The 12,566-nt window shown below is 39.3% G+C and overlaps 1 protein-coding gene across 1 annotated transcript; it reads right to left on the bottom strand.

Moving 5' to 3' along the window:
- Positions 1-3,413: 3,413 nt before the first annotated feature.
- On the bottom strand, positions 3,414-8,887 carry LOC117450586 (uncharacterized). Its single transcript, XM_034088426.2, has 4 exons — positions 8,830-8,887; positions 5,843-6,261; positions 4,893-4,943; positions 3,414-4,088 (listed from the first exon to the last, which is right to left on the bottom strand). The coding sequence occupies exons 2-4, from the start codon at positions 6,237-6,239 to the stop codon at positions 3,553-3,555; spliced, it is 984 nt and encodes a 327-aa protein (XP_033944317.1). The 5' UTR covers positions 6,240-6,261; positions 8,830-8,887; the 3' UTR covers positions 3,414-3,552.
- Positions 8,888-12,566: the final 3,679 nt, after the last annotated feature.

The following is a 12,566-nucleotide window of genomic DNA, read 5'->3' as shown; positions in this document are numbered from 1 at the left end:
AACTGCTCTTTGTACAGCCCAGGATGCTGATGAAAATCGTATGGTCTGATTCTATTACACTGTTGAAAATGAAATAACCTTGTATTTTAATGTTTCAGATAGCAATGATTTTTAATAGCAATCATTATTGTAAGATTCAGAAAACTGTCTTGCCTGCCACATTTTGAAGGGACACATCATCCGCATAGACAAGTACACAAAAACACATACAGGTCAAGCTGTTCACTTAAATATTTGGACCGGGCAGATATGTAACTGTGCTAAAGGACCGACTATTACTACTTTAACACAGAATAACAGACAACAGGAGTCAAAGAATAGGCAAACATGTTGCACTGTCGTACACGGGAGCGTACCTCCAGTCAGCCCTATGTTCCCTCAAAACTATCTTTACCCCTAGCGCCAAGCCTAACCCTAATTAACCCCATAATGGACACTGGTCTGTGTCTCTTGTTTAAACTTTTAACACATTGAAGGCCAGTCTAAGTGAGTGATCGTAATATGCGTGTATCAGGGGCGGCGGGTGCTGTAGTACGGAGCCCCCTATAGGGGACATGGAGAAGAAAAAAAAAATTCTTTGAAGAAAAATCAAATGTTTTGCGAGATATCGCAAAACCTTTGCGAGATCTCGCAAAACCCCGTTGCAGTTTGTAAACGGTCCCTAAGCACTCCTCTCCTTCCTCCAGCTGCAGATTGTGACCAATTATTGATGTTTAGCTCGGATGACGGCGCGTATCGAACTGTTCTGATAAAAACGACTCTGTAGCTCGTTGTCTACCTTGCTATGATAGTAAAGTCATGTTGTTTGTATTTTTACAACGTTATGTTCAATTACACTATTATGTATTTCTTTCTCCTCTATCCATTTCAATGACAACACCAATGCCAACAACTCTGTGGTGTATACTGACACATGGTCTGTTACCCTTTTCTTTATATGTGTATTACTCACTGGGATATAAACTGCTGCCCCTGCACGCCCTGTCTCTGGATCTTTGGAGCCATCTGTAAATATGGTTGTTGAGTCTGAGTGATATCTTGCAAAATAATTCTGGACTATGCGCCATACTGGTAGTTCTTTCTTTTCCTTCAACTCTTTTTGTATATTGAGGTCTACCCTTGGCATTGGGAATAACCAGGGTGGAATGGACGAGATTGGAACTGTGGGCATACTGTATTTTATTCAAACCTATACTTGCTGCTTTAACATCGCCAATCCATCCAAAACTTGTTAAATGTGACTCATTGTGCTCCCAGCAGTCTTTCAAAAATACTTTTCACAGGATGACTATCACAATGCCCCTGAAGGTTTACCCAGTATGCCAACATTAGCTTCACTCTTCTTATCCTTAAAGGCATTTCTCCCATTTCCACCTGTATTGTGATGGCCAAAATGGCGCAGATTTTGAAAAGGCCGCATATTTATAAAAAGGCCGCACAATCCCCGCATTTTTCTACACAAAGTTGAGAAAAAAAAAAGTTAATTCGTCTTGACATGAAGTGATGATAATCTTTCTTAAATGTTTGAGCTAGAAGTTCTGCCTTTCCTAAGTTTGTGACAGCCATTATGTCCCCTCTGCTCAAAACTGGCAACTCATAATTCCTTCGAATTCCCCCCATTCTCCTAATCAGGCCCCAAACATCTGCAAGCTGTACTTCTCTTCCAATACTATTGCAATATTGCCTCCAAAAAGTGCGTTTTTATTGTTCTCCAGGCTATAGCCTGAGCCCTTTTATACTGATTTAAAGATTCCTGAGAATGGAGTTTTTTTAGTTGCCTGAATGCTTTATTTCTGTCTTTAATGGATTTGCTACATTCACCATTCCACCAGGGTACGCCTAACTCCTGCAATTCCCGGAATTGTTTCTTTAGCTGAATGAATGATAACCTTAACCAGCTCATCATTGCATTTATTTATATCATAATTTTCCTCTTGAAGTGTTTTACATCTATTCGTACTTACAAGGCATCCCAATTAGCCTTTCACAATTTCCATCTAGGAATTTTCTTTTCCTTTTCAAACCTTATGTTGGTCCCAACTTTAGTCATTACCGGATAATGATCGCTACCATATTCCATGTACTTATACCTGCTATTGCTCCAGATACAAATGTCAGATCGAGTACTGTTGCTATATTCTTCGTGCAATTATATCGTGTTCCTTCTCCAGTGTTAATGCACACTAGCCCGTGGTCATCTATAAATTCCTCAACTACTGCACCATTTGCTACTGCTTCCCCATAGCGAGTTATGAGAATTAAAATCCCCACACCATATTACTTTGTCTTGCAGTGAACCCCCAGCATCCTTTAATATACGTTGATCTAATTTCCCACATGGATTATAATAATGTACTATATGTATAAATCCTCTATCATTCCATACCCTTATAACTATTGCTTCATGATCTGTACTTACATGCATAACTTTGTAATTTATACCACGCTGTATGAATGTTGCAACCCCTCCCCCTCTGCCAGAGTCCCTATCTCGTCTAACTGCAGTATATCCCTTCACAATAAAATCCAGTTGTGGTTTCAGCCATGTTTCCTGAATACAAAGAACATTAGGTTTCTCTCCCAGGTTGTCAATATATTTTTGAACTCTTGTCCATTTGCAATTAAACTTCTAGCATTCCACTGCAGTGCAATTACCACCATCAGGATGATCCAGTCCATGTCTGAGGTTGTTGGACGTCATCATTTAGGATATCTTTCACATGTTCCCAGTGCATCCCTTTCACATCGAGGTACTCTTCAGCTGATTTGACAATTATTTTTGACTCTTTCATTCCGGCTTGTAGTCTGCGCTGAACAGTTGATAATCTCTGCCATCAATACAAACTTTTTCCGAAATAAGGTCTGAGTCCCACCGGAAGGGGAGGGACTTCGCCTCTCCCTGTTCTTCTTCGTTCAAAACAACTTCAATGCGCAAACCGTCATCTACTGTCCAATAGTGTTTTTTTTTGTTTTTCCTCTTAAACTACAGAAACGGCAATCAACAACCCTATTAACATTTGCATTGGAGGCATTTCATTATTTAGGTGAAACGTTTGTGCGTAAAGTTTTAAAAGATGCAGATAGTCTCTCCTGCATTGATTATCGTTCCATGTGTTTTATAGATCTAATCTCATCCACCATCTTTGTTTGTGACGTAAAAGGTGAAAGAGTCACGTTTCTGAATCGGACACTGAGTGGATGCAGTCAGCCACTCCTAGTCTGATTCAGAGGGTTCCCTGTCAGTAATTTCCTATCTCTATCTTATTATTATTTATAATGATTATTATTATGTATTTATTTCAAAAAGGACCATGCATAGGTGTGTGTTGTACAGTGTGTGTGTAACAAATTAATGTCTAAAAATCTTCCAAATGGACCCAGTTAATACATTAGAAAGCACAATATAATACAAGTATAGGAACACATTTTTATTAACATTTCTGAAAATCAAATAATTAACGGTAACGCAGTGTATGTCTGTCTGTCTGTCTGTCTCTGTCCCTCTCTGTCTGTCTGTGAGAAAGACATGTCTTTGGCATTTTTGTAAACATTCTATGAATGTTTACAAAAATGCCAAAGAAATTTCTTTAAATAATTAAAGAGGACCTTTTCCCCCTCCACATTTAGGTGGACTCCATCCCCAGTAAAATAATTTAGAATAATCTGTCTGTGCTTGAGAAACAGTTTCTCGGTAGCGAGGTGAATTGTGTCCCTCTTCCTCCGACACAATTCGTGGAACCTGCGGTTGGTGTCCCGCACCGTACCCATCGTCCTTTGGTTGTCCACCGGCCGGGGGAGGATAGAGCAGACGGCCACATAGAGAGGCTCTGGATGGCCGTGCTGGATCCGGTCAATGAGGGCCTCCATTTGTCCCACGATGGCTGCTGGGGACAGTCCGGAGGCCACATCATCGGTTCCGATGTGCACGACCACCAGCGCCTCCCCGGTCACCCGATCAAATTTCCAGGCGTGCTGCTCCAGGCTCTGCTGGAGGAATATGCCTGGGTGGACATATGCAGCAGTCAGGTGTGGTATCTGCTCTTCAACACCCCGGCACATGGAGGATGTGAGCAGGTACACTGGGAGCCCTACAAACACAGAACAGCCGTTACTAAATAGTGTACACACAAAACCAGAGCTTCCCGAAGAAATGTTTTGTAGCCGGTTAACATCGACAAAATGAGAAAAAAGTGCAGGTCTAACGTCTTCTATGGTATTTATATTTTTTAAAGAAATTGATAACGACTCTATATTAAACAATCTAATTATGCTAGATTAACTACATGATTCAAAAGTGTACAGTAACTTTGGATAATAAACGGAGCCGGTGTTTTCCTCTCTCCTGACAGCGCGTCAGTATCTCATGCAGCTGGCTGAGTAATGAGTGAGCCGACAGTGAAGAATAAACATATTTATAATAGAGAACCGCAGTCCTAATAGTCCTAAAACCCGCATGTAAACTCCTTCCGGTTCCTTCGTCAAAAACGCAATGAAATTTCTCCATAGAATGTTGGAAAATAGCTGGAAATCAGGTCTGTGGTTGAAACGCATTGAAGAGACGGATCACATTTTGTTCAGCCGGATACTCTCCACATGTCTACCCTACCTTTCTAATGATAAATCTAGTCGCAAGAAGCTAACGCTATGCTATAAAGGAACTACAGCAGGGTCGCTGCTTCAGCGTCACGCCAACTTAAGATCCATATTCAAACATAACCTATGGAGAAACTGAATTGCTTTTTATCGAAGGAACCGGACGTGGTAAAAATGCTAACTTACTTCCGGGTTTTAGGACGCGTCACTGCGGTTCTCTATTAGTTTATCTAGTTCCAGAGGTAGGTAGAATAGCTAAGTGTGTTACTTCTAACTTTAACAATATTAAAGCAGCCTACCTTTTCTCACAGCGAAGGTCTTCTCTGCTGCAGTGTAACGCACAAGTTCATCTGAAAAGATAATTGTCAACCATTAGTTTAATAAATTCAATCATATTCTAACAGGCAGCGCTAAAGCAAGCACACAATGAATGAATAACAAGCAGCATTAATCTAAATCCGGCCATTTACCATGGGAATCCATTTTTTCTCTGTCGCTCTTGTCTTCGTGCGGAATAAGAGGCAGAAGATGCAAGTCCTGTTTAAATACTGCATCATTTTTAAATCGAGCACATCAGCCAACCAGACACAAGTATTAAAAAAAAGCTTCTTTTTTTTTAACAACCACGAAGACAAACAGCCAATTAAAAAACGGCTATTAAAACTGTTTATTTTTTTAGACTACTATTCAAATCTATAGACCTTTACCAGCCCTGAGCAGTTTACAACGCATCAAAAAGAAATACTGACGTTAATAAAATAAAATCAAAGCAATTTATTAATGAAAATGCAACAGTTCCTTGAGTTTATATGAAGGCAGATTTTTGAAACAGTTATTGGAAGTTTTGGGCGAAAGACTGTATTTTCCAAGAGGCGTTTGAACGCATCATACTTCACCTCCTGTGAACGTTAGTTCTGTCCCTCATTTCTGTCATCGCATCAAACGAGTAAGTTGCTCTTCTTGACTTTAGCTTCGCAGCCTCTTCTTGTGCTTAGTCATGTATAGCATGAATGTGATAAAATGTCGTTTATTTTGACGCTATTGTCATGTTTCAGCAGTTAAACCCTGCAGCCCCCGTTAGCGGAACTGTGTCTCAGGGCTTGTTAAAATGTAACAACCTATTAATACTCAGTTAACGGGAAGAAACTCCGCTAACTGACGCACTCAACAAATTAAGTTGTAATGTTGAATCTGTGCTCGTTTCCTCAGCCTGCATCAGTGAATGTGAGCCTCAGAGACATCTACTCACCCTCTTCTTTGACTCTGACCCCTCTTTCAGGCGGCGGTCCTTCAGCTTTAACGTCTTTCTCCACTTTCACTTCTTTCTCCACCTTCACCTCCTTCTCCACTTTCACTTCTATCTCCACCAGCTTCTCCTTCACTTCTTTCTTCTTCTTGCTCTTCACACCCTCCTCATCGTCCTCTGAGCTGGAGACGTTGTAGAAGCGCTTCAGGTCCTCGGTTGAGGTTTGGTTGATGGGTCTGCCTCTCTTGTCCACCGTGTATTTCTCCGTGAAGCGCTTGTCGTGAAACATGGACTGGAAGCGCTCGTCGATCTTGCGTTCTCTCTCGGGCATCTCCCAAAACCTGGGGTCCTTCTGAACCCGGAGGAAACACTCATCGCCGCCCTTCTTATTGGACGACATGGTGGCAAACTGTACGTGTCACCTGACCAATAGAGAAAGGACATATTGTTGGATTAGTCCCATGGACAACAAGCACTACGCTTCTTTCTTATATCGTGTGTATGAGCGTCTTTATCACAGAAGATTGTGTGTATTTAGTGCACCAAACGTTCAAGCTTATGATTATATAGCCGTACATTTAAGATGTTGGCATGTTTTATTACACATATCCTGAAGAGGTTATTGGAAAAAGTATTGATTTTGGTTTAGGTAATGGTGAAAGCTAGACAACAGTGATTCAAGAACTGAAAATATATGTATGTTTCTATAAACCTCGTTATAACACAAGCTAGCTAGTATTGATTATCCTCTACAAACGGTTAATGTACTGAAGATTATTGAGACAATCAATTAACAGTTTAGGTCACTCCAGAACAACGTTTCTTAAACCCGTTTTGCAGCTTTTAAATTGTACTGTTTTTAGAATTTGGTTTGGAAATAATTAAGCAGTCTTGTCACATGAGTTTTAAACACCCCTCTTTTACATTTAACAAAATAAACTATTACTTGAAGACAATAAGGGGGGGGGGGGGGTATATTCAGATTAACCTAAATAAAAGTAGCAATACCACAGTGTAAAAATGGTTTGTTACAGGTGAAATCCTACATTCAAATATACTTTAAATAACTGAAGTAAGAGTACTTGTTTTGCCCAAATCAGTATCATATATAATAGTATGCATGCAACACTAGTAAATAACACATTCATTACTAAAGTGTAGTACTTAACTAAATGTATTTAAACCACTTATAACGGTTAAAACAGTTATTTAGGTATTACTGAAGCTGTGACTGGATTATTTTCACAAATAGAATTAAGGTTTCACAAATCTGAAACGGTGTTATAAAGAATCTTCAGAGTCTCTGGGATAATCCAGTCCAGATTTGATGAGTCTAGGTATAGTGGTTTTAGATCAGGACCTGGTTTGATGTGGACTAGATGTAAAAAAAGCAGCAAAATCTTCCTTTTTTTGTATTTTCACAAATAGAATTAAGGTCTCACAAATCTCAAACTGTGTTATAAAGAATCTTTAGAATCTCTGTATGGAAGCCCATTTCCGCCACTTGAAAAAAATAAAATCCCCATGAAAAGTCATAATTATGAGATAAGAAAGTCGAAATAATGAGATAGAAAGTCATAATTATGAGATAAGAAAGTCGAAATAATGAGATAGAAAGTCATAATTATGAGATAAGAAAGTCGAAATAATGAGATAGAAAGTCATAATTATGAGATAAGAAAGTCGAAATAATGAGATAGAAAGTCATAATTATGAGATAAGAAAGTCGAAATAATGAGATAGAAAGTCATAATTATGAGATAAGAAGTGCGCATGCGCTGCAGTGGCGCTATCTTTAAAGGTCCCTTCATCACCTTGCTGCTCTCCACCATGCAAACAGCATCTATCTAGTCCTAAATAAGGTAACTATTACAGGTGACTTTTGTAAATGTTAGATGTTACATATAGCCTATATTGCAGCTAAACTACAACAATGCAGTTCATAGCTTTGACATTACCCGTTATGAACTATAATATATATGCCTATAGTTTTGTGGTAACGTTCACGCCACTAATGACAATAGTGTAGGCATACTGCTGCTGTGAGTTGCTCTAACTCTAACCCGTGAACGTTACCACAAAACTATAGGCATATATATTATATTCATAACAGGTAATGTCAAAGCTATAAACTGCATTGTTGTAGTGTAGCTGCAATATCGGCTATATTTATAACATCTAACATTTACAAAAGTCACCTGTAATAGTTACCTTATTTAGGACTAGTAGATGCCGTTTGCATGGTGGAGAGCAGCAAGGTGATGAAGGGACCTTTGAAGACAGCGCCACTGCAGCGCATGCGCACTTCTTATCTCATAATTATGACTTTTTATCTCATGACTTTTTATCTCATGACTTTTTATCTCATTATTTCGACTTTCTTATCTCATAATGACTTTTTATCTCATTATTTCGACTTTCTTATCTCATGACTTTTCATCTCATTATTTCGATAATAATAATAATGACTTTTTATGGGGATTTTATTTTTTTCAAGTGGCGGAAATGGGATTCCATATCTCTGGGATAATCCAGTCCAGATTTGATGAGTGTAGGTATAGTGGTTTTAGATCAGGACCTGGTTTTATGTGGACTAGATGTAAAAAAAAAAAGCACTGAAATCTGCCTCTTTTTTCCCAAATAGAATTAAGGTTTCACAAATCTGAAACGGTGTTATAAAGAATCTTTAGACTCTGGGATAATCCAGTCCAAATAAATCGGCTATGCAGCGATTTAAGAGGTTCAAACACGGAAGATTGTTCGCTCAGCGCTGTAAATTAAATGTCCCTTAACTGCCGAATCGGATGCTCTGAATCGGAAGCCATGTAAACAATATGTCCGAAACACTGAATATGAACAGTAATGGCGGGAAAACCAGACAGCAACTGACAAATACACACAACACTGAGCATGTATATGTAACAATATAATGATAAATGTGTTTGAAACATCGTTTATAAACCACAATAATCAAAAACCTGCAGCCATACCTCTCTGGTCTTCCACTACACACGTTTTCACAGCATGCACCTCTTATATGCCCCTTCTATGTTCCCGCCCTTGTTAGTAAGGAAAGCGAAGTGGGACAAAGGAGGGAAAACGCGCACGGAGAAATCTTATGGCTCTGGGTTAAACATCAACTTGCAGGTTAGACACACCAGTGAATAAATGTGTAGGAAAATGATGTAGATTTTCAAAAAGTATACAGAAATATACACTACAGTGACATCTGGCGTCGTTTTTGTAAGACATTTTTACTTCCGCATACAAAAAGCCTCCCCACGTGACCTCCCGCGTGTGACGTAACATGGGGGAGAGCGGCCGTTAGATACAGACTGCTGTTAGCTAATGTCGGTCACATCACAACATTGTAAAGTTAGCTATCATATATCAGGCTATAACTAAAGTAGTATTGATAATATAGTAACGTTACTATGAGCTCAGAGAGGATCAAAAATACATGTATAAAACTTTTTTCTGTATTTGATTTACATGCATGAAACGGAACACATTTGTGTGTACATTGAAAGACACAAGTGTGGATCCGGAAATACAAGTTTGAATCCTTTTGCAGATCATGAAATACAAGTGTGAATCCTTCTGTGTGCATGTGTGTATAGGGTAATGTTGTGAATTGAGTGGCCTGTGTTCGTCGTCTATACCATAACCCACCACCACCATGGGCCACTCGATTCACAACATTACCCTAACCCTACCGCTGTCTTTAACTTTAACAAAGCACAATGTTTTCTAACTTGTTTGTCCGAAAAATGCCATTTTAGTTTGTTTAGTTAGCTTGTGAGAAATAGAGACATTTCATTTGGTGGCTCTGGTGTGAAATAATTGGTTATAATCTATGTTCATGTTTATTTATTCAACAGGAACAGTGCACATTCATCAACATTTCTGTAAATGTGCCAAGAGGCACATTTTCATCCGTAGTCCCTGGACAGATTTAGTTAGTCACCCTAAAGAAACATTTCATTTTAAACAAGTAAATACAATCAAATACAGAACATGCAACATACAGTAATGGATCATTTCTAATTACTATTAGATCTGGCCCGCCGGTATATTGCACGCACACCTTCACTCCATCCTGAGGGTTTTCTCAGCTCAGAGCCTGACCCCAAACATTGATGACCTTGCACCCAAGATGAGATGCCAAGTATCTGCTTGAGCTAGCATCACAGAGCAGCACTGAGTTTCAATGTTCAGTGTTTCTGCACTTTTTCTCTCACGACAGCAGGGCAGGTTTGGTTTTCTCTTTGAGGGAAATAGTTTTTTGAAGCTGTTGTTGGCCTGTGGAAAAATGTAATCACAAGAAATGACTCTGGAAAAGCTGCAGATAGAGCCATAAGAAATGAATGCAACTGATTATTTAATGTTTAATGTTGTTTTTATAGGCAATAATTTAAGCTTTGTTAGTTCCAGGTTTAATATGTGCTATAAGTTCATTTCAATACGTTCTGCAATAAACATTCAACCAGTCCGGCCCTCGACTTGTACCGATTTTTTTATTTGGCCCACTGTGTATTTGAGTTTGACACCCCTGGCATAGAGTATCGCTATCAGACAGAAATATGTGATCACTTTATCCCTAATTTGACTGTTGTGGTGTTTTTGTACTACAATTCCCAGAGTTCAACTGTCTTTATCAAACCGTGTATGCATGATTATGATATTTCTTAATTTTTGTATTGACTCATGTATTCCAAATAACCCGAAAATGTACTCACCTTTATCAGAAACAATCACTGCTGTGTATTTGTGAAGCTGACAATTGAGCGGCCCGACCAAGCAAGGAGGCAGAGGCAGAACGTCCAAAAATACAACCCGGTGTGGGCATTTATTCAAATCATAAGCACATGATTCACAGCCTCAATTGCTGTTTCCCTGAACACAGTCAGCAGCCACAAGGATCTCACCCACACTACCAGCCTCCAAACAGACAGGGCAGCAGAGCCTAAATACACACCCACACCAATCAACCCAACAGGTCACAGGTGAGGGGGGAGGAGACAACACAGGGCACCAGGTGCACACAATCAACGACAGACATGGGGAAAGGGGAACACTTTTCAACAAAAAAAACTAAACAACCCGTAACGGAGGCCGAGATCTATGAGCCCAGAGATCACCTCTGTGACAGTCTTATCCATCAGATGCATGAGCAGAGGAGATATTTTGTCAAGAAAGGTGATTTAATTGTTTACATTTTGTTTGTTTGTTTCTCTTTTTCAGGCCAAACCAGCGAAGCGAGGCTCGGCCAACGTGTCGTTTACGGATCTGTCGCAGATCGGCCAGCCGCCCAACAACACCAAGTCCTAGAAGCATCTGAGCTAATTAACAACTGCAGAGTGTAAATAATATATTTCATTTAAACAACTATGTTTAGTTGCTACGGTAGGCGATGTGTTGTACTACTATTGTCTGGAATAAAGAACAGCATTTCCTCTCGCAGGAAAATGTACTTTGAGAAAACCAGAAGCAGTGACGTGTTGATGTTTTAAATACCAGTTCACGTAATGAGATCAGACCTTTATTAATCAATCAATAAGAGTGGGGGAGGATAGAGCAGATAGGAGTTCACGCAGGGATAAGAATACAAATAATAAGATACTGAAAAACACTGATTAGCTGAATTTACATATAAACAGATATGAATTAAAAATAATTATGATTGAATATTATCATAATTATATATTATGGGGGTGGTGGTGGCAAAGGTGACTTGGCTTGGCAACTGGAAGGTCACCAGTTCAAGTCCCGGCAAGACCAAGTGCTACCGAGGTGTCCCTGAGCAAGACATCGTTCCCTACACTGCTCCCCGGGCGCCGTTCAAAATGGCAGCCCACTGCTCCTAACACTGGATGGGTCAAATGCAGAGAAACAATTTCCCCACGGGGATTAATAAAGTATATCAAATCAAATATAAATACGTTTGTATGTTTATGTGCAAGTTATTTCCATAACATTTGATTGGTTATACTTTATTGATCAATGTCACAGCAGCTAACAGGCATAACACGAGTTAAAGAAGAATGCAATTAAAAAAAGTTAACATACACATCATTATAGTGTTCTTAATGTAGTTTGCTATCTGTGTTCTTTTTTGAATTGTTGTTGTTGTTTTTATTTTTATGTATGCACCACGACACCAAGTCAAATTCCTCGTATGTGTGAACCTGGCAGTGTTGTAGTCAAGTCACCAATTCACGAGTCCAAGTCACTCTCGAGTCACCACTGTTCGAGTCCGAGTCCAAGTCTGAGTCACCAAGGGAGAGTCGTAGACGAGTCCAAGTCCGAGTCACCCAAGGAGTGTCCGAGTCGAGTCCGAGTCATCATTACCCATGTTCGAGTCCGAGTCCAAGTCCGCGTCACCTAGAAAGGACCTTTTGACTATGTAAATGTAGTCTTTTAAAAAAACAAAAACATTTACTGACTTTTTTGGATAGCTTAAAGTAATGTTGTAAAATTACAACCGGGTGCCTTACAGGGTTAAGGGCTATTGTTTATTGTTATTTACTTCAAGATGTTTATTCTTAACCAATCATTTAATTTAAAAACTCTTATGTAAATGATGTGTGTGTGTCTCTGTATTCCTGATGATACACTGAGAGAATGAGCTCTGAACACCATTTGTATAATGTAAGCTTTGTTGTTACTTTGCCTGTGGGAATAAGAAAAAAATAGTTAGATATATTATTTGATCTATTCCACTACT

This window comes from Pseudochaenichthys georgianus, chromosome 1 (assembly GCF_902827115.2).
Source record: "Pseudochaenichthys georgianus chromosome 1, fPseGeo1.2, whole genome shotgun sequence".
NCBI lineage: Eukaryota > Metazoa > Chordata > Actinopteri > Perciformes > Channichthyidae > Pseudochaenichthys > Pseudochaenichthys georgianus.
Note: the sequence above shows the minus strand (reverse complement) of the source record. Positions and strands in the feature narration are given on the sequence as shown.

Bases quoted from the DNA above. Each gene is read 5' to 3' on its own strand.
- LOC117450586 (XM_034088426.2), bottom strand. From the start codon at position 6,239: ATGTCGTCCAATAAGAAGGGCGGCGATGAGTGTTTCCTCCGGGTTCAG. The intron at 4,944-5,842 runs GTGAGTAGATGT...TTATCTTTTCAG, and splicing joins GGTCAGAGTCAAAGAAGAGG to ATGAACTTGTGCGTTACACT. The intron at 4,089-4,892 runs GTAGGCTGCTTT...CTGTGTTTGTAG, and splicing joins GACCTTCGCTGTGAGAAAAG to GGCTCCCAGTGTACCTGCTC.